At 33.7% G+C, this 21,360-nt stretch overlaps 3 protein-coding genes across 6 annotated transcripts in view; 2 read left to right on the forward strand and 1 right to left on the reverse strand.

The window, feature by feature from the left end:
• Positions 1-2,985, reverse strand: part of LOC133880576 (mRNA cap guanine-N7 methyltransferase 2-like) — a 101,498-nt gene extending 98,513 nt beyond the window's left edge. For both annotated transcript variants that reach the window (XM_062319554.1, XM_062319553.1), the window contains exons 1-6: positions 2,715-2,985; positions 2,525-2,619; positions 1,400-1,471; positions 1,182-1,291; positions 371-493; positions 195-287 (exon numbers count right to left, since the gene is read on the reverse strand). In XM_062319554.1, coding sequence (XP_062175538.1) covers positions 195-287; positions 371-493; positions 1,182-1,291; positions 1,400-1,471; positions 2,525-2,619; positions 2,715-2,895 — 674 coding nt within the window. In that variant the 5' untranslated portion in view covers positions 2,896-2,985. The remainder of the gene's footprint in view (positions 1-194; positions 288-370; positions 494-1,181; positions 1,292-1,399; positions 1,472-2,524; positions 2,620-2,714) is intronic.
• A 4,467-nt stretch (positions 2,986-7,452) lies between these two features.
• On the forward strand, positions 7,453-18,360 carry LOC133880566 (putative disease resistance protein RGA4). Of its 3 annotated transcripts, XM_062319520.1 has the most exons (10): positions 7,453-7,804; positions 11,481-14,660; positions 14,774-14,931; positions 15,051-15,156; positions 15,272-15,362; positions 16,499-17,019; positions 17,164-17,251; positions 17,444-17,559; positions 17,666-17,733; positions 17,833-18,360. In XM_062319520.1, the coding sequence occupies exons 1-2, from the start codon at positions 7,502-7,504 to the stop codon at positions 14,640-14,642; spliced, it is 3,465 nt and encodes a 1,154-aa protein (XP_062175504.1). In that variant the 5' UTR covers positions 7,453-7,501; the 3' UTR covers positions 14,643-14,660; positions 14,774-14,931; positions 15,051-15,156; positions 15,272-15,362; positions 16,499-17,019; positions 17,164-17,251; positions 17,444-17,559; positions 17,666-17,733; positions 17,833-18,360. The 3 variants fall into 3 exon arrangements, with proteins under 3 accessions (XP_062175504.1, XP_062175505.1, XP_062175506.1); XM_062319521.1 differs by lacking the exon at positions 16,499-17,019; XM_062319522.1 differs by lacking the exon at positions 16,499-17,019 and having other exon boundaries at positions 17,190-17,251.
• Positions 16,483-21,042, forward strand: LOC133879068 (uncharacterized). Its single transcript, XM_062317619.1, has 7 exons — positions 16,483-16,498; positions 16,591-16,700; positions 17,164-17,251; positions 18,355-18,431; positions 19,633-19,746; positions 20,314-20,491; positions 20,817-21,042. The coding sequence occupies exons 1-7, from the start codon at positions 16,483-16,485 to the stop codon at positions 20,837-20,839; spliced, it is 606 nt and encodes a 201-aa protein (XP_062173603.1). The 3' UTR covers positions 20,840-21,042.
• Positions 21,043-21,360: the final 318 nt, after the last annotated feature.

Consider the following 21,360-nt stretch of genomic DNA (forward strand, 5'->3'; position numbering starts at 1 on the left):
ATGGCAGTTTATAGTATTGAACAAAGTAAAGAACCAAAATAGAAACATTACTATGAAAGCTTTCAAACATCGACATGCGTAATTTTGGTAACATGGTCAGACCAGAAAGTGGTATTGACATAAAAAGCACTAAACAAGGCAAAACACCTATAACCAGTGTCAATTCTTTCACAAATCATAAGATAGAAACAAACCTGATGAAACTTGGAAAATGAACCAGGCAATGGGTTTCAGCAGAAATATCACTGGCAAATTTCAGCTGGTATTTCTTTCCAAATAACGGGAACCTAGAAATGTACAGTATATTTTATTGGAATAAGTGAAAATAAGGAACAAGCAAACGTGGTTCAGATCTAAAATTCACACATACTTTTCTTCCTCGATTTCAAAGGTGATCATGTAGCTCTCTGATCGAATGCAATTGGGAACAATGTTTGGCTTCATGCTGCTGCTTTTATTGTGGTATGCTTCAACATTCTTCTGGTACTTTGCCCTGCATAGCCGTAATGTTAATATTGGTAGTACAACTCACATGTCCTCATAAGAAAGATCTCATACAACATTGATCGCCACGATCAGATATTAGCAATGTCATGAATAGAAGAAAAGATCAAAGAAACCTGAGCTCAAAGCTAGAGGAGTCCTGGCTCAAACAGCAATGTTAAAGGATTGAATTAACACGCAGCCAGAGAGAGTGTCAATGACTGCAAAGAAGGTTTTGTTTTTATTCAAAGAAGTTGAAGGTTGACAATCTCAGGCTTGACCTGAAAATTGCCTCTATACTTAACATGTTAAATAAAATGAAATTACAAATGTTTGATAATTCCAATACAGAATCTTTCTAATTCAAACCGCAAGCCAAGAACATGTCTATGGTTATATATATATGGAAACCGAAATCAACTTAAAGTTCTCCATAATTTGGTTAAAGCCCTCAGTCCAGGATACCAAATCAACTGAAGGAGAGAGAGCAAGTAGTGACAGGTCCCATTATCTTAGTTTCAGTACCAAGAAAAGCTACCAATATATATAAACAATTAAGCAATCACCAAATTGCTATAAACAGCTGAAAGCACTAACTATTTATCTGAATACATTTAAATAAGAAAACACATCAAATCCCAATGAAATTAACAAATAACTCCAAGAACAATAGGTCTACAACAATCACCATTTCATACCATATTGTAGATGAGTCAGGAGTAATACCAAAAAAAAAACCCCCCGGTTTCAGCAACAACGACACATTTTGTAGAAGTTTCCTTGCTCTCTCCTCAGTTTCGAAGCACAACTGCAAGTATAAATGCTTCTAAGATTTGGAATCTGATACTCTGAAGTGAAGTACAGAACCATGAGAGAGAGACAGAGACAGAGACAGCAAGGAAAAGAAATACCAAACCTGCAAATGCTGCAAGCAGCACACTACATCAGCCTGATTGGTCTTACCCTGCAAATGCATCTCTATATTTTCCTGCCAAAGCAATACACTGTCAAGTAAGGAGGGGAAGGGGTGGGGGGCACTGTCTGTATTCAGATTAGAAAGGACCAAAGTCCCAACTAAAATACATATAAACTTCATATGTATGAAATTTGTATGATAAATGAATCTTTTGCAGCAAAGACTCATACACCTCATAGAACATTAATAAGACCACTTAAGAAAAAAGATCATTCATGTTTTTCCTAACGTGCTTAGTTTTCATGATTTTGTTGTTTTTTTTTTCTCCTCTCTTGTATGCTTCATGAGTACCTGGATTGCGCCTTTGTTTTTCTATGAAATATCGATTACTTATAAAAAATAAAAATGTCTATCAGGCTTACTTAAGCAAAAGTCAACAGACACCACATTCAGCAAAATCTGTCACAAACAGCAAGGTTGATTAAGACTAAAGTAGGCCAAAAAGTAAACAATTAACTTGGCACCTTATCTTTATTTCTAGAAATAATGTTTGTTATCAAACAAAATAGTATGAAAATGAATTGAGAGCTATGCATAAAGGCTTCTGGAGCCGACGGAAAATCCATCGGGAAATGATGTTCAATGCCATCAAAATCACTTTGGCCTATGCAATGGCTTAGCTCATTAGCAATCTCCAAGCAACTTAACTTTATTGTACTTGCAAAATCATCATTTGATACACTCATTTACAGCCTTTGCATATTGACAATAAAAGTGCCAGAGGACATGACATCACACTCACTATCATCATTTTAGAGGCACACGAAAGAATAACTCTTTTTCCCAGGGGTAACACCAAAAGGAATTTGTATGATCATCTAAAGTATATCATACAGTGGACATATTGGATAATGATTATCTTACAAGTAGCAAATGCCTTGATCGATTAAATATCTTCCAACTACCAAATGTAGTATTCCAGCACTAAAAGCCAATAAGTCATAGCAATAGAGTTATCAAAACAAATACTAGCAACCCATTATAATATTCACATATAAAAACAAGACAAAATGAGAGATGAACATACAAAAAAAAAAAAAAATTGGAAAGAAAGAAAGCACTCACCGAGCAAGGGTCAAGCTCAAAGAACTCGGCAGTGTAAGCCTTCCTCTGGCTCTCCCACGCTTCTCTTATTTGGGTTATTCCAGATGACGATACATCTACAGGATTATCAAATTTTCACTTTCAAAAAAGCTGAAAAACCAGACCCAAAACCCAAAATCTGAGAAAACAAATAAAAAAAAAAACTGGGTACCGATTCCCATGTAGTGGCCTATTTGGGCATCGTCCCACTTGTCAGCGTCCAATCCTCCTCCACAGAACAACTCGCACACCGTGGCGTAGGGGTGGGCAAAGATCTTGACGAGAGCGGTTCTGGCGAACTCGTAGAGCCTCTGGTGAGTCGACTCGCTCCTGGGGACCGCGAGTTGACTCATCGTCTTTTCTTGAGGATGAGATGACAGTGGCGTGGAAATGGGAAGGAGCAAGAACAGGAGGTTTTGCGGATTCGGATTGCTCGGATACAATTAATTAATTAATTAATTAATTAATTTTTTTTTTTTAAAGCTCATATAACTACTGAAATTTATAATGTTCTCCCAAATTTTTAATTACTATGCAATTTATAACTAACCCTTTATAAATGTCTTTGAGCTTTCAATTTTTGAAATATCTCCAAACAACCCTTTTGGGGATTTTTATTTTTATTTTTTAAAAACATTTCAATGGCAATTTTGTCATTTTCGAGAGGTTGTACAATGAAACTTCAATAGTAATTTAAGGAGACATTACATCAATTGAAAGTATGGAAGAACATTGTAAATTACAGGATAATTAGATCGGAGTATATATAGTCCTCCTTTACAATCATTACAATAATACCAAAAAAAAAAGAAGGTTATTTTGGAGCAGCTGAACTACCTCTTTAGCCATAAGTGTTGAAAATTATTTCATTAAAATTTAAGTTTATCTTTAATTTGAATATATGAAAATTTAAGTTTACCTTAAATTTGAATATTTAAACTTTTTTCTATTTTTTTTTATTACTTTTTGTCCCACATTGAAAAGCTATGAGTATTTTGTGTAATTTATAAGCATTTATCATGTTCTTATACTAGATAAGATTTTTTTTTGTATACATGTGCTAGCTGTGCTAGTTGCGTCATCCAGTGCGAAGCATAGGTCGCACGCACGCGTATCGCTTTGACGCTTTAGACGCACTTAGCACGTTCGCATCGTCACACACGAGATTATTAATTACGTGTGTATTTTTCTGATGTGTATAACTGCTTTTCTAACATTAATATTTTTGAACACTTAATTGTTTTTCTAAATTGTCAGAAACTATATTTTCTAACTGCTATTTCAATAGTCAAAAACTGTGTTTTCAACAGTTAGAAACTGCATTAAAATTGCTATAAACTGCTTCTGATATTTAGATAAAACTATATTTTTCCAGCATTTTTTTTTTTCATCTCCTCTGCTGTTACAGAATTTCTGAATTCAGAGTAATGTTCAGAATTTGCGATCTGCACACTACATTTTGGCAATATTATATCCTAAGGACAAAATTGTTGTATTCCCTTTTGCAAAACTTATTGTTTAAGTGGGATGTAATATTTGTGTAAAAGACAGATTTACATTCGCTTTACTATCTAGTGTTCTTTCTATACAGTTTTTATTTTCCAGCTTTCTTCAATTTCTTGTAATTACACATCTTTATTTCTAACAATAAGGTGGTTCCTTTAATAATCGAATTGAAAGTCATTGAACCATCCCTTGACCTGATAACTAATTAAAGTGGTTGAACCTTTCAATTTGGTGATTCGGCCGTAAAACATAACCCTTTCATTTTTATTTTTATTTATTTATTTATTTTTTAAATATATTGATGTCACAATTTGGGCAATTCAAAAATGAGAACACATAATAATAAAAAAAAAAGAAAAAAAAAGAAAAAAAAAAAAAAGAAAAGTATTGCGCCCGGTGCAATACCTGAGCATTACAAGGGCTTTCAAGAAAAAAGAACAAACATAGAGACCCCAAGTGACATTGTAGTCCTAATGAGTAGTTCAATTGGTTGGAGACTATGCCTCATAAAGTGAAAGTTACTAGTTTGAATTTTCCTCTCCTCCTCTTGTGTGGACATATTAAAAATAAAAAAAAAATTAAAAAAAAAAAAGAAAGAAAGAAGTGACATTGTGGAATGGATTCCTTCACGTGCAAAACCATTTGTTAAAAATAATGATGTACCATTTACTAAAGGGCTAAATTTCTTTTTGCTTACAGTGATTTAACACTCTTTTTTTTTTAAAAAAAAAAAAAAAAGAAAAAAAAAAAAAGAGAAAGAAAACTAGAAAATTAAAAAACGAAAAAATTGTATCATTGGTCCATGTGATTGGCTTAAATTATAAATCACTTATTGTGGTATAAAAAATAATTGTAAAGTCCTTGTGGTAGGCGAAAATTATAAATTACTCTCTGAAGTCGTTTTCTGTCCACAAATTTAAAGAATCCGTTAGATTACCACATTAGTCCAATAAAAATGTGACATGTGTCCCTCTCAATAAAAAAAATATTTAAAATTAAAAACCTAAAAATTAAAAAATTAAAAAATTATTATTATTATTATTATTATTATTATTATATATATATATATATATATATATATATATATATATATTTTTTTTTTTAAAAAAAAAAAAGAAGAGAAAAAAAAAATTTGGGACTTGTGATGGCTACCACTCAATGGGGAGGGGGCTGGCTCGCCACCATTCCCATGGGCCAAGGCGGCCGCGAGCCACCCCATAGCAGGCTGGGAGTGACCTCGCAAGTCACCCCCAAGTCCCAATTTTTATTTTTTATTTTTAAAAAAATATTTTTATGTTTTTAATTTTTAATATATTTTTTATTAAGAGGGATACGTGTCTCGTTTTTATTGGATTGATGTGACAACTTAACAAATCCTGTTAAATTTGTGAATGAAAAATGACTTCAGTGAGTAATTAGTTTTTTTGTTTTGAAAAAAAAAAATTCCTTGAATTTTAAATTTTTATTATTTTTTAATGGAATATATGACACGTGGCAATAATATTATAGGAATATTTCAACAAAAGTGGTATTTTTGGCACACTTTGGTAGTTTGATTGGTCACTTTAGCACATTTGAAAATTCAGAGCCTATTTTAAAATCGGTTGTTAGTTTAGGGTGTTTTTTTATATTTTTTTTTTCATTTTTTTTTCATTTTTTTAATTTTCTAGTTTTTTAGTTATCTATTCAATCTATTTTTAATTAGTCATAGTGACACATGTCAATTTAGGTACCATCTTCATTTTTAGTGATAATTAGGTATTATTTATGATACAAATTAAAATCGATATGAGAAAAAAATAAAGTTATTAAACTACGGAGAGTCAAAGCCTCAAATATATTTAACCCTTTATTAAAATAAACGATCTAGATCAGAGGTATTGCACCCCAGCTTAGGTCTTTTTTTTTCTTTTTTTTTTAAATGACCGGGAACTCCTTTAAGGTAGTGCCGGCCATTTCGTGTATCTACTCATTCTTAGCATGCACCGGTTGATTTACAAGATATATTCAAGAGACTGGCCCTAAAATGCAGTTTGCACTCCATAAATTCCAACTTGAGACCACGAAAAAAAAAAAAAAAAAAAAAAAAAAACTCAAATTTCCAGCTCCCCAACTTAAGTATTGCTCGTGGTATAAGTGACAATGTCACGCCATTCCTGATTTCGTACATGTCAAGAAAGGCAAATTAGAAGCAATCCAATACTTAAGGAATTCAAGAAAGGTATTTACAAAGCAACTTCAATGCCTCAAGGAATTCAAGAAAAGTATCACAAACAGTTAAAAAAGAGAAGAAGAATATTATAAAAGCATCTTCAGCAATTAATATTGATAAGAAAACAATAATATTTACTAGTCAAAAGAAAAACTATAATTAAAAAATGCTAGAAATTAGAATCACTCAAACGCAAGGATTCGTTTGGTACAACAAAGCATTATGCAGCAATTCAAATTTAACATCTAAAATAACAATATCATAATGATTTTGAGATTAAAGATTGGCCTCAAGAGACAGTTTGCACTCAATGAATTTTAAATCTAGGACCATAAAAAACACTCAAAATTTTAAGCTTCCACCAACTGAGCAATCTCTTCGGGTTGCCCTAACTTACGTACTGATTTCATACATGTGAAATTAGAATCAATTTAATACTTGAAGAAATTCAAGAAAGGTATTTACAAACGACGAAAAAAGATTAAGAAGAGTAGCAAGGAAAGCAATTTAGAATCAATCCAATACTTGTAGAAATTCAAGAAAGGTATCTACAAACGAGGGAAAAAGAGTAATGAGGAAAGCAACTTAATTAGAATCAATCCAATACTTGAAGGAATTCAAGAAAGGTATTTACAAACTATGGAAAAAGAAGAAGAGTAATGAGAAAGCAACTTAGAATCAATCCAATACAAGAAAGGTACTTACTACTTACAGACTATGGAAAGAGAAGACGAGTAATGAGAAAGCAACTTAGAATCAATCCAATACAAGAAAGGTACTTACAGACTATGGAAAGAGAAGAAGAGTAATGAGGAAAGCAACTTCGATGCCTCAAGGAATTCAAGAATAATATCCCAAGCAGTAAAAAAAAGAAGAAAATATAAAAGCATCTTCAGCAATATTGAAAAAAAATAAAAAAAATAAATAAAGAATATTTACAAGTCAAAAGAAAAACTATAATTTAAAAAAGGCCATTGTTATAGTTAAATTTAACATTTAAAATAACAATATATATCCTAATGATATATTTTGAGATTAGAAAAAAGGTTCATTAAACCTTCAACAAAAGCCAAGAATCTAATTAATTAACCTTTTATTTTTTGTATTTCTTGCGTAACATCCAAGCAAGGGAGCTGAGGGTGTTATAAATATATGTACGCCTAGTCCTTCCCATCACGCACCAAACATATCTTCATTCAATTCTCTACCCTTTTTAGCATTCCTTCACTCACCATAAAAAAATGGCTGAAGGTGTTCTCTTCAACATTGCCCAGGGAATTATTGGTAGTTTGGGCCCTTTGGCTATGAAAGAGATCAAACTGCTGTGGGGTGTCAAAGATGAGCTTGAAAAGCTTAAGGACACAGTTTCTATCATCAACGATGTGCTTCTGGATGCGGAGGAGCAACAGGTTAAGAGACATGCAGTTAGAAATTGGCTGAAAAAGCTAGAGGATGCCATGTATGAAGCAGACAACTTGCTAGATGATTTCTCCACTGAAGTTCTGCGGAGAGAAATGATGACCCGTGATAAGAAGGCAAAAGAGGTACTCTTAACACTCTCAATATAATCCATTAGAAATAAAGGTTTTTTTATCGTGAAAATTAGAACATTAATACTCTTAATTTCTTAAATCTGTATCTCATCATCTCAAGGCAATATGAGAGGGTTTTTTGTTCCAATCTCTCTCAAATCTTTCCTTTCTTAGAAACATCATTGCACCATGTGTTATTCGATCGAGTGACATCATAGAATTTTCCAAAAACTTAACATCACAATATGCATATAAAAGAACTACCTCTTAACTAAAATAAGGCCAGACAACATCTAACTACTAAACTACGGAGTTTAGACACGTCAGCCTTAACTCTACAGTCTAATCTAGGAGTGAAAATACGGGTGGATAATTACCGTCCGCACCCTTCGTTATCCGCACCTAACCGCTAACCGCATATGTAAATGCAATTAGGGTTAGCAAAAATTACTATTCGCATATGAGGATGCAGATGTTTTAGGTCGCATTCCCTTTATATATATTTAATTAAATTCACCAAAATGATCGGTGTCATTTTGAATTTAGTAAGTTTATGACATTTTTAGATCTTCAATGACCCTTTATGGCTAATAATCACGAATTGTGTAACAAATGAAATATTAATTTATTTCAGCTTGCATATAGTAATAAATCTAAAACTTTCATAACTTCATACGCGGATATTGTGGTGAAAATGCCTTTTATTTCTATTTAATGATTTGCAAAACCATTTTGACTTTGAAAATTATTTATCTTCCCATGTGTACTTAAGAAGATTGTCAAAAAAAATTTAAAACTAAGTCTCTGACTTTTAATTTGGGGAATTGCCTAGAATGGCCCACTTAGTTGGATCTTCTCCTAACTAGTTTCTCAATTCTAAAGCTACATACAACTTAAACAGAATTTTTTTTTTAAAAAAAAAAAGAAGAAGAAGAAGAAGAAGAAGAAGAAGAAGAAGAAGAAGCTAGTTTTGGGCCTAATTAGCTTTAAACACCTTTTTAGGCCCATAATCTAATTACAATAGATCAAACACACTTCTCTAAACATGTCTAACAAATTTTCTGAAAGTAAATTCAAATCAGTATATTTTCTTAGATTTTTTTTTTTGGGAGAAATTTACATTATTTAAAACTGGTTTTCCTTTATACATTATACATAGTTATAATTAAAAATCAGTTCTAATTTTTTTTTGGAGATATCCATATGAAATTTTCAGCATTGCAAGACTTGGGCGCCATGGCTGATCGTTCTAGTTAAATCATAGGATTTGTAAAATAATTTTTCATAACAAAAATACTTTACAATATCTAGAATAAATTTTGTAATTAAAAAGACGTACGGGTCAATTTATTTAAGAACTAAGTTTGGTTCGGCTGGGGTAAATTCTACCCTCTTGGCCAATCCTTACTTGTTTCCTCAACATGTACATATATAAGATTTTGAAATTTAAATCACTAAACCATTGGCCGGCTACATGATTATATCTAATCAAATTTGAAACTTTAGTATAAAAATTATGCCTATTGGTTCGGTTAAGTTCCTAACAGAACCATCTAGTGGTTTTTGATGATGTTTATGCCATGTTTTGCTTGTAATCAAATCAAAATCTACATGAATCAATATGTCTTTATCCGATTTTAGATACCAATTAAGTTATGATTTTATGTAAATATCATGTGAAATCTAATTAGTGTGATAAACAACATCGATAATCTGACAAAGTTTTGTGTCTCTAATGTTTATCATCATGCATATTAATTACCAACTAATTAAAAAGACAACAATTTCATGCAAAATCACATAATTGATCTAAACTTACATAAGCTTAATAAATAAAACACATAGTTTCATCAAAACTAAAACTAAGACATTGAACTTTGCATAAAGAGCTCAAGAATTAAAATTGAAATACTCACACTTGGGATGTAAGAGATTGAAGAGATCGAAGACTTGTTGCTTGAATTTTCTTGGCCATAAATCTTAGAAGAGAAGTACGAAATTTTCTAGAGAAAATATTTAAGGGGCAGCTGAATTGGTGCTTGGGTTTTGATGTTTTTGCTCCTCGTAGAATTTTGGAAAAAATTCATTTTAGCTCCCTCAATTACCCCTACTTTTGCATTTATGTCCCCAAACTTTAAAAGGTGATATTTAGGCCCTCTTAAACTACCACCCCATCTTAAATGATTCAAATTTCCTATAAAGAAATATTCTACAAACCATTCTTTAAAAGTGACATGTATCATTTAATATGTGAGTATCACATGTTTTAATAGCATGCGCTTCTCACATACTAAAGGATATGTGTCACTTTTAGAGAATGGTTTGCGATAATTTCTTATAAACCAGTTTGTTAGGATTTTGTATCTCATGTGAAATAAGCCACTCCATTAGTAATTGTAATTGGTGTCAAAATAGATGGAAAAGTAGTCATGTGCGCTGTACGTGATTATTTTTGCATTTAACTTTCCAAAAAAATAAATAAATAAATAAAAAGAAAATTATTAAAAAAAAAAGAAGGGGGGGGGGGGGGGGGGGGGGAGGGTTGTTCGACCACCTTCTTTGCATTTTGAGGGTGGAGTTGTGTGTGTGGTTCGACCACCCCTTGTGTTTTGTTGCCAGATATATATATATATATATATATATGGGGGGGGGGGGGGAGGGTTGTTCGACCACCTTCTTTGCATTTTGAGGGTGGAGTTGTGTGTGTGGTTCGACCACCCCTTGTGTTTTGTTGCCAGATATATATATATATATATATATATATATATATATATATATATATATATATATATATATTTTTTTTTAAAAAAAATAAGTTTAAAAGTTTACTTTTTTTTTCTTTTTTTCTTTTTATATATATATTTTTAAGGATATTTTTGTTTATAAATATTTAAAAAGTAGTCACCTGCAGTGCACGCGCGTGACTACTTTTCCATCTATTTTAATACCAATTGCTAATGAAGTGCTTATTAATATTTGACATGGAGAGGTAGTTTAAGGGATCCAAACGTCGCTTTTTAAAGTTTGTTAGTATAAATGCAAAAGTGGTAGTAGTTTAGGGCCAAAATTATATTTTCCCCTAAAATTTTGGAAGAATGAAAATGTGAGGGGGACTAAAGGGGTAGGTCGAATATAGGGTACTTAAGGTTGGGATTTTTCTTTTCTAATTGAAAAGTGATTCGGGTTTGAGTCATAGTTTCATTAGGATTTCGTTTAAGGCTTAAAATTAAATTTTGGACAAAAATACCCCTAGAGGGGCGGTTAGGGTAAAAGTTGATATGGTGTGGTCCCTCCGATAGCATTTGGTGGATGAAAATGAGTTTTTTGGTTGGGAGGTCATGGCACATCAGCTTGGGTGGATGAAAGGTAGATCCTTGGGCAATATATAGCATTTATCCATGGAATTTACTTGCCAAAGTAGGATTTGGATTGAAATAAAATACCTGGAATTCAAATCCCACGCAAAACCATGCAACATGCGGCCATGGATTCCATTATCTAGTGTTCTCGAAACTTTTTTAGAATAAAAAAAATAAAAGTAATAATGTCACACTAATGAGTTTGATCCATGTAATTTTTTTTAAAAAAATATATATATATATAATAGAATTAATAGTAATAATGTCACATTAATGAGTTTGATCCATGTAGTTTTGATTAACTTACTTTCTAGGGTTGAATGTTACAGGTACGCATTTTCTTTTCCAAATCAAACCAGTTTTTATATGCTCTCAAAACGGTTCATAAGATTAAGGCAATAAGAGAGAGGTTAGATTCCATTAATGCAACCGCTAAGGATTTCAACTTAAAGTTGAGAGATGAAGAGATACCAATCTGGAATAAGAAGAGGGATGACAGTTATTCTTTTGTACGTACAGAAGAAGTTATTGGTAGAGAGGATGATAAGAAGGAAGTTATAGAATGTTTGATGGAATCCAAGGTTGAAGAGAATGTTTCGATCCTTCCAATTGTTGGTATTGGTGGATTAGGAAAGACTGCATTAGCCCAACTCATATTCAATGACGAGAAAATTAAAAAACATTTTGAGCTAAAAATGTGGGTTTGTGTCTCTGATAACTTTGATGTTGAAATCATTGTTGGAAAAATCTTAGAATCTGCAACAAACAAGAAAACAGAAAAGTTTGAAATGAATACATTGATCAATGCTCTTCGAAAAGAAATTGATGGAAAGAAATACTTACTTGTACTGGATGATGTGTGGAATGAGGATCCTAAAGAGTGGTTTGACTTGAAAAAGCTATTGATGGGTGGTGCAAGAGGCAGTAGAATATTAGTAACTACACGCAGTGAAAAAGTTGCAAATATTACCTATTCAATTAAACCATATTTATTAAAGGGTTTAGATGAGCACAAATCATGGGCTTTATTTAAGCAGATGGCATTTGAGAAGGGACAAGAGCCGAAAAATCCAAGAATTGTGGAAATTGGGAAGGAGATTGTAAAAAAGTGTGTAGGTGTCCCTCTCGCTATAAGGACAATGGGAAGCTTATTGTACTTTAAAAATTCAGAAACAGAGTGGTTGTCTTTTAAGGACAATGAACTCTCAAAAATATCTCAGAGAGAAAATGACATCTTACCAACTTTGAAGCTGAGTTATGATCAACTTCCTTCACATTTGAAGCATTGCTTTGCTTATTGTAGTTTGTTTCCAAAGGATTACAAGATTGATAAATCAACACTGATTAAGCTCTGGATGGCACAAGGGTTTATCAAGTTATCGGATCAAACCCGATGCTTGGAAGATGTTGGCCATGAGTATTTTATGGATTTACTCCGGAGATCATTCTTTCAAGAAGCTGAAATGAATAAGTTTGGTGACATAATTAAATGCAAAATACACGACCTCATGCATGATCTTGCCATATTAGTGGCAGGATTGTTGATCACCACGTTAGATGATAAGGAGACATTCATTGTTGAGAAAACTAGTCAAGTATCAGTTGCTTATCATATAAGTAGCAGTTCATCTAAAGTTTCTACTTTATTGTGTAAAGCAACTAGGATGCGAACATTTCTTCACCTTGGCAAGTACTTTGAGGCTAATATTGATTGTGATGCAACCTTTTCAAGTTCCAAGTTCTTACGCGTGTTGGATTTGCATCAGTCATATGATTATTCAAAAACTTTGAAAAATTTAAGCTTTATTGGGATGCTGAAACATTTAAGATATCTTGATCTTTCTTGTGAGAGAGAAATGAAGAAACTGCCTGATTCTATAACCAGATTGCAAAATTTGCAAACACTAAAACTCTCCGATTGTATATCACTAGAAGAATTGCCGAGAGACATTAAAAAATTAGTCAACCTCATGCACCTTGAGATAGATGGATGTGATAGTTTGACTTATATGCCAGTAGGATTGGGGCAACTGACTAACCTTCAGACGTTATCCGCATTTTATGTCCACTCGGGTTCTCCCTCCAGACATAGTGATAGTGGTGGTTTACAAGAACTAGGCGGATTAAATAAGCTGAGAGGAGAGTTATGGATTGTAAATCTGGGACATGGGAAAGGTGTTGCGTTAGAATGTAAGGCTGCGAATCTGAAGGAGAAACAACATCTTAGTACTTTGTCTATATGGTGGAAAGAAGTTGGGTTAGATGATGCCAATAACTCGGATGAAGCGTCATTGGAAGGCTTCGAACCGCACCCAAATCTGAAAGAGCTTTACTTAAATTACTATCAGGGTTCAAGGCTTCCAAGTTGGCTCTTGTTACTCACAAATCTTGTTTCATTTCGATTAGAGTATTCTCAGAAATGCCAGTATCTGCCAACGTTGAGTCAACTGCCTTCTCTCAAGTATCTTCTTCTTTGGTCGTTGAAGTCTCTGGAGTACATATCAGAAGAAGACGGTGATAGCAATGACTTCTCTTCTTCTTCAACGGTGCAAACACCATTTTTCCCGTCTCTCAAGACAATTAGTCTCAATTATTGCCCTAATCTCAAGGGGTGGTGGAGGAGTAGGAAGATGGATTCTTCTGCGGAGCTCAATAGTGATAGTGATAATTCCGTTGAAATAACGGAGCATCATTTACTCCCTTCCTTTCCTCGTCTTTCAGACTTATGGATTTCCAATTGCCCTATGTTGACTTCCATGCCGATGTTTCCACATCTTGAAGATTATTTGCAACTATCTAATAGTAGCTGGAAGCCATTGCAACAGACAATGATGATGAATATGGTAGCACCGCAAAGCACAACGTCTACAGCAACAGCCTCCTCTTCATCCCCTCCTCTCTCAAAATTGAAGTCTCTAACACTCGATTCCATTGAGGATCTAGAAACTCTGCCGCTGCATAACCTCACTTCTCTTGCGTCTTTGGAGATATCTCGTTGCAATAGATTGAAGTCTCTCTCCCCAGGTATACAACATCTCATTGCCCTTCGAAACCTGGATCTTGCGTCTTGTCGTGAGCTTGAGGTAGCCAATAATGAGGATGAGATGCAATGGCAAGGCCTTACGAGCCTCCTCTCCCTTCGCTTCTCAAGACTTCCAAAATTGGTGTCTCTCCCCTCGGGGCTTCAACATGCTACCACTCTACAAAAGCTTGAGATTGTGGAATGTGAAAGCTTGACGGCTATACCAGAGTGGATCCACAACTGCAAATCACTTCAAGTGCTTGAAATTGGTGATTGCTTGAATTTGGCGTCTCTTCCCGAAGGAATGCATAGGCTAACATCTTTGCAGAAGCTAACAATTGAGGATTGTCCCATCTTATTTCAAAGATACAATAGAGACACAGGTAAGGATTGGGCCAAGATCGCTCACATTCCAGAGTTAGATTTACAGCAACTGCCTCAAGAGTCAGAAAATTCAAGCACCGATTGAGCATTTCGACTAATTCGGGTATATTACTCGTCATTTTATCTTAATCCTTCATAGAACTTGAAATAACCACCTTCTTCATCTTCATTTTCTTCATTTTTCTCTCTCAGTATGTCGTGGTTGTTAAATTTTAGATGCAGAAGCAGCAAAATCCGTTGAAGGCACAGAAGAAACAGGGGACAAAGATTCAGAGCTTATAAAAATTAAATGAAGAAAATGAAAATTATTAAATCTGCCAGACTACCTCAACTGAGAAAAAATTAAAACACCCATGGATCTTCGATTTATTCAGGTATTTAGGTCAACACTTTATCTTAATTCTTCAAAGAAATTTGAGTACCCACCTTCTTCACATTCACCTCCATTTTTTTTTTTTTTTTTTATCTCTCAGTATCCCTATTTTTGATACAGAAGTAGCAGAACCTATTGAAGTACAGAAGAAACAGGGGAAAGAGATTCAGAGCTTATTAAAAAAAATCTAGGGCACTACGTGATTCTTCACATATTTGGAGCAATTGTTAGTAAACTATTATTTTTTACTTCCATTCTTCATTTCTATTTATATATATCTGTGTAAACACAGTTAATGAGGTGATGTATTCTGGGTGCCTTATTTCTCATTGTGTTAACAGAGTGGAAATTGGCACTTGGTGAAACTGGAGCAAATATTGTGCGGAAGATTCAATCTGGCAACAACACTCTGAGAACTACCATACTGCACGGGTATTCATTTTGGTTCAATTATTTGTTACATAGAAGCTTCCCCACATGCCACTTTATGTACAAGTAATCAATTAAAAGATTTGGCAGTTGAATAATTCCATTCTAAATATCAATGCCTATTTTTGGTTAATTAGCTTAGTTTGAAATAACAGAGCAGTGATACCTTGTATTGGCTCAGCCCTTTAGAGTTTAGATTTGCATGATTTTAGGGATGCATTTCAGTTTATGCTTCAATTTGACTGGATATCTCTCACCATTAATTCAACTAATTAAGTGGAAATTATTCCTAAACATTATACTATCATTTTTCTTGTAACTTCTAGATGTTGATGTTAATGCTTATAGCATACACCAAATTCAAGGGCTTCCCATATTCCAGGTGGTTTATTTTTTGCTATGTTGGAGCTCCTAACAACACAATCTGTTTTTAATCTACAATTATATTAAGTGATTTGTTTTCACTTTAACTGATGTTCCATTATACTGATTACTGTTTACAATAATGCGAGAGATCCATTGACTATTATTACTAGCAATATGGACGAACAGTGTATTGGTGAAGCTATTCTTTCTATAGATATTAGCAACACCAAATGATGCCTTTCCTGCTCTATATATTTTAAAAATATGAAATTTGTGGTATACGCTTCTCTCTCCAATGCCAAAGGGTGAAGAGGGGTAGAGTAGTGCAGGACTCTGACAATGATGTATTTTCTTTTTCGTATATTTAATGGTAATTTTAATCCTTACGAGCTAATGTGGAAGTTGTTTGCACAATTTTGTATAGTTGATTAGCTATAGGCCTACAACATTAAGTGGTGTTTGTTTTGCTGGTGTGAAGAGAGATTTGCATTAATTTTTGAGGATAAAAGGATGAACAAAAAACAGTAAGTGGTGTTTGGTAGGGAAGTTTGGATAAAAACTATAGCTTGGAGATTCAGAAATCCTCTGACCTCTCACTTGAAATGTGTACATATTTCTATAAACCAAAACAACAAGAAATTAGATTAAACATAAGCTCATACAAATCCAGCTTTAATATGTTCGATTAAGAATAAACTCAGAGTCTAACTACATAAGTAATTAGATTATGATATCTGTTTTCCTTCTTCAAAGTAATATGGCCTCTCACCCAGGTATAGATTTGCACCAAATTGATGATCCACGGTGGATGTTGACAGTTTGAGTGAAGAAGATTGATGTGAGTTTAATTCAGTGTGGCAAACAGGGGATGTAGCATTGCCAGGTGGGAAAATGGAGGAAGGAGATGTAGATGACTCTGCTACTGCGTTGAGAGAAGCCATGGAAGAGATTGGCTTGGAGCCCAATTTGGTTCAAGTTGTTGCCACTTTACAGCCTTTTACCTTTCTTTTTCTTTTCTATTTTTTTTTTAACTTTTTTTTTTTTTTAATTTTTTTAATTGAAAACGTAAAAGGGTTGCAAAGGGATCTTCCCATTTTTTATCTTACTGGAAAAAAGAATAGAAAACCGGTTGAAAATGCTTCCAAACATAAGGTAAGAAGTCGCTTCTTACCTTATATGTCCAAGCATGCAGCAATCATTTAATGGAGGTAAGGAATACAGATACGAAGCTTTGCTAGGAGGGTGAAGGAAGACTTGCATGCACATATCTCATACCAGCAGTAGCTTCCCCGCGGTATGATTGATGATGTTTCATTACGAATTAAACATAAGCTCATACAAATCCAGCTTTAATATGTTCGATTAAGAATAAACTCAGAGTCTAACTACACAAATAATTAGATTATGATATCTATTTTCCTTCTTCAAATTCTTATAGGATTATGTGCCCATTGTGTTCGACAGCTTTTGTGCTAATGTCGTGGTTGATGGGTGTACTAGTAACCTTGGACTATGGGACATTAATGGTAAGTAATTGCTTCATGGGTGTAATCAGTTTGCTGCTATAATTCTGTTCCAGAGAGTTTATCAAGCTTATACTTAGAAATTTATATTATAGACTGAAAAATTGGTAAAAATTAGGCATAAGCAACTTTAATTAGATTTTATTTCAACCACACACACCCTTTACATGTACTTAACGAAGTTGGTGAATACAGGATATGAGGATTATAACTGGTTGAGGCCTTTGAGCTACAGAGGTGCATATGTTTTTTTTGTTGGCCGTCTCTCCTATCAGCAAAGCCTGCTATGAAATGAAAATATCTCCAAGAAGGTTTTTCATCAAAATCCAATGGACATTTGTTCTTAATTTCTTTGGTTAATTTATGGGTAATTCTCCAATATTAGTCAGTCTGACACATCTATTTCTTGGCTTTCAGTGAATTCCTGAGTTGTGGCATTACGCCCCAACTGTGCCAATTGTGCTTGTAGGAACCAACCAAACTTGGTATTGATTAATTTTACTACTCGCAACATTTCAATCTTGACATGCCAATACAAGCCAATTTAAATTTAACCATGCAAGTTTGGATATGATCTGTTGCAGATGTACGGGGAGACAAGTAGTATTTGATTGATCATCTTGGCACTACATCAATGATCTTGCAGTTGGCTGTTGTTTGGAAAGAGAATTGTCGACCAAAAGAGGGAGGAAAATTCATATGTTATTGATATGAAGGGTGATTGAGATACAAGATGATATTTAGTGCAGATTTTCTTCTATGAGGACTCACAGCAGTTGCCTATCTAGATTTTAGTCATTTGAAATTTATTGAGTCCTGAATTATCAGTTTTTTTTTTTTTTTTTTCTAAGTTTTTGGGTATATATGTAGTATTCCCAAATAGATCGAATATATCTTCTTAACTTTGAGTTCATAATTCTTGTTTGTTTTGGACTTTTGCAATATCCATTTATTAGCTTGTAGTATCATTTACTTGATATAATCATGAGGTGAACTAAAGAGTAGCCTATACTTGATATACATTTTGTGTAATTCAAATTTCACAATGAGCAGATTTTCTTGAAAGATATGTTTTCTTCTCTTCAAATTTTCATCACAATGAGCAGATTGTCCGAATCCCATCAACATTGAGACCATAGATGCCGAAACTGCAATTTGTAAATGTCTTGAAATTTGCTTCAAGGTAAGTATGAGGGAAATCTAGAAAAAGCCTATCTCCCACCTCATATCTAACAAATCTAGAAAAATCTCTCTATTCCCTCCTAATGTTTTTCCACACCCCCACCCCATAGGACCCATGCATTTAAAAGTATATAAATAAAAGCATCTCTCAACAAAAAGAGGCACATCGAAACCCGCTTTTTTAATGTAGAGTATTTGGAGAAAAATGAATTGTCGACTCTTTGAGGATAGCGAGACCAATATGTTGTTCCTTAAATCCTCATTTTTTAAATCTCTTTTGGATTGGGTTATTGTGTATGTTCTAATTTTCCGTCAGGGAATTTGGTAGATTTGATTTGTTTTCTTCATTGTAGTAGCAGCTAAGGCTTCAACTCTCTTGTTTACTCTTCGTGTACGAGGGATCTGCCTTTTTTTTAAAAAAAAAAATAAAATTATTATTCATAAAAAAAAAAAAGTTATCTCTCAACAAAAAGTAAGAAAGTTTGAAAGTTTGCGACTTTCTTTTATATGATACAAAATAATATGATATTTTATCCTTTGTTCTCTTATTTGTTTTCATTTAAAAGCTTGTGGAGATCTACATCATTATTCTTCTATGTTCCACTTCATTCTCTTTAAGATTGCTAGTGATTATATAATACAATATAACAAAATCATAGGAAGTTTAAATTAAAACCAGTCAAGCTGAGATACAAAAATTTCGTTGTTTTTAAGGAGATTGAAACCTTTTGCGGGTTATCAAAACCCCAAAACCAGTAGTAGACATTGTCTTTTGACTTGTCCCATCAGGATACAACAGTTTAATTGTTTGTCGAATGACTTAAAGTAATTTTACAATAAAATAATAATTTGGTTCAAACCTCCACTAAAGATGCATCTTTCTTGATACAAATGGGTTTATTTATATTCTTATTGGACCTCTTCCAAATAATTAAGAACCATGACCCTTTTGCAAAAATAACAAGTTCATTATTCACATGGTGGAAGGTTTTAAAGTTGATTGGGAGTTAATGTTGATTCAACGCTAACTCTCAATTAAAAATTGAACCTCACACAACTTTTCGTATAATTTTTACCATATTAAAAAATCTGATTAATAGACATTTATAACACTAAAATGTACTTGCATATCCCATGCCCATTTGCTACTTTATGCTAACTGTTCAATGAAATACACCAATGTATCATTTGTGCAAGTTAAGTTGGTGTCACCGAGTCTCATGCCGAAGCTTGGAAAAGCAGGTAGCTTGCAGAGTAGGCAGGCCATTGTGCATAGTCTTGTGCACACTGAGAGCTGGGCTATTGACTTGTCTTGGGTACTTTTTCTTTAGCTTGTCTCCTTATGAGGTTATATTAAGGGAGTTCTTTTATTTAACACTTCTTTTTTGGAGTGTCCTTAAACTGTTTTTGCATAACCCAGAAGTGTAGTACTACACAAATTATGTATAGAAGAAACTTTGAAGGGTAAACACATGGAGAAGCATCCAAGTTTGGATTTTGATAAAACATTTTGAGACACCAACTTACACAAAAATAATTAAATCTACTTTGGACCCAACAATACGAGAGGTATCACTCACTTCTATTGTTATTATCCGATATGGAATTCTATGGTATCTGAAACTCTAATATATTCAAAACATAGCTTTTGAAAATACACTTGCAAACTCTTTTTCTTTTTTTCTTTTTTCCTTCTCTTTCTCCTTCTTCATATTCATTTTGTTTTTACATGTCAAAACTGAATGTGAGGCAACCACCCCTCATTTATTCATATACATGTTCATGGACATCATCTATTCTCTTGTAGATGCATTAATTTCTTGTTGTATCTATCTCTTGTGTTGTCTCTTATTTATCTGTCATGTAAATCTGTAATTTTATAGGATATAATAGCTCGCTTTGGTAAGCAAGCTGCAATGCCAAAAGACTTCTTCACCGATTTTGTTAAGGATGCTCAAGATGAGGGCCGACACTTCACTCTCCTTGCAAAACGGCTAGAGGAGCTGGGTTCTTTTTATGGAGCATTACCAGCTCACGACGGCCTCTGGGACTCTGCTACTGGTACTTCCAATGATCTTTTAGCACGTCTGGCAGTTGAGCATTGTGTTCATGAGGTGTTTTTTCCTTACCAACTTTCTTAATTTAAAATGAATTCATTTGGACCAACATGGTTTAAATTTTTCATTACAACATATATCTCTTCTGAGTCATCACTTGGTGGAGTCAAGCTATATCTTTCGTTCAATAGGATCTAGTTTTCACAAATTTAGTTTCTAATTAATGAACTTAGGCTATCAGTATTGCTATTTAAAGCATATGGAAATTGATTTTTTTTTTTTTGTTCACACATACATCTGCTGGTAAAAACCCATCGTCCTGATTGCAGGCATTGAAGAAATGGAGCCATAGTTACAAATCATGCAACTTGGTTCAGGATTTTTGGGATGAATCGATCCTATCTACCATTTGTGGAGATGGCTCCATTTTCTTGAACTTCTCCAAATATTTATCCTATCACCGGTCTTGTACATAGTGTGGGCTCATTTAGTTTTAATGCAACACTGGAGTACACCCTTTCTCTATGTTGTTCAAATGTTCCATCAGTGAATGATGTTTTATAAATCATAACAAATTTGAGTTTGAACACAGGCAAGAGGACTTGATGTGCTGCCGACAACCATTTCTCGGTTTCGCAATGGAGGTGATAATGAGACAGCAGATTTACTAGAGAGAGTGGTTTACCTAGAAGAGATTACCCATTGTGCTGCTGGTGCTAAATGGTTTAAGTATCTTTGCCTGAGGGCTGAAAATCCTACTTGGGATCAGGGCAGCATGGCATCTCCAGGTGGGTCAAGAGAAATTGAAAAAATGCTAGAGGAAAATGAAGCAATTCAGAAGTTTCACTCGATAGTGAGGACATACTTCAGGGA

The sequence above is a fragment of the Alnus glutinosa genome, chromosome 10, assembly GCF_958979055.1.
Source record: "Alnus glutinosa chromosome 10, dhAlnGlut1.1, whole genome shotgun sequence".
Taxonomy (NCBI): domain Eukaryota; kingdom Viridiplantae; phylum Streptophyta; class Magnoliopsida; order Fagales; family Betulaceae; genus Alnus; species Alnus glutinosa.

What these genes read in the sequence shown, in the direction of transcription:
- LOC133880566 (XM_062319520.1), top strand. Translation starts at nt 7,502, where the DNA reads ATGGCTGAAGGTGTTCTCTTCAACATTGCCCAGGGAATTATTGGTAGT. An exon ending in GTGATAAGAAGGCAAAAGAG is followed by an intron (nt 7,805 to 11,480) that starts GTACTCTTAACA and finishes TGAATGTTACAG; the next exon opens with GTACGCATTTTCTTTTCCAA.
- LOC133879068 (XM_062317619.1), top strand. An exon ending in GTCTTGAAATTTGCTTCAAG is followed by an intron (nt 18,432 to 19,632) that starts GTAAGTATGAGG and finishes GTGCAAGTTAAG; the next exon opens with TTGGTGTCACCGAGTCTCAT. An exon ending in CCTCTGGGACTCTGCTACTG is followed by an intron (nt 20,492 to 20,816) that starts GTACTTCCAATG and finishes TCCTGATTGCAG; the next exon opens with GCATTGAAGAAATGGAGCCA.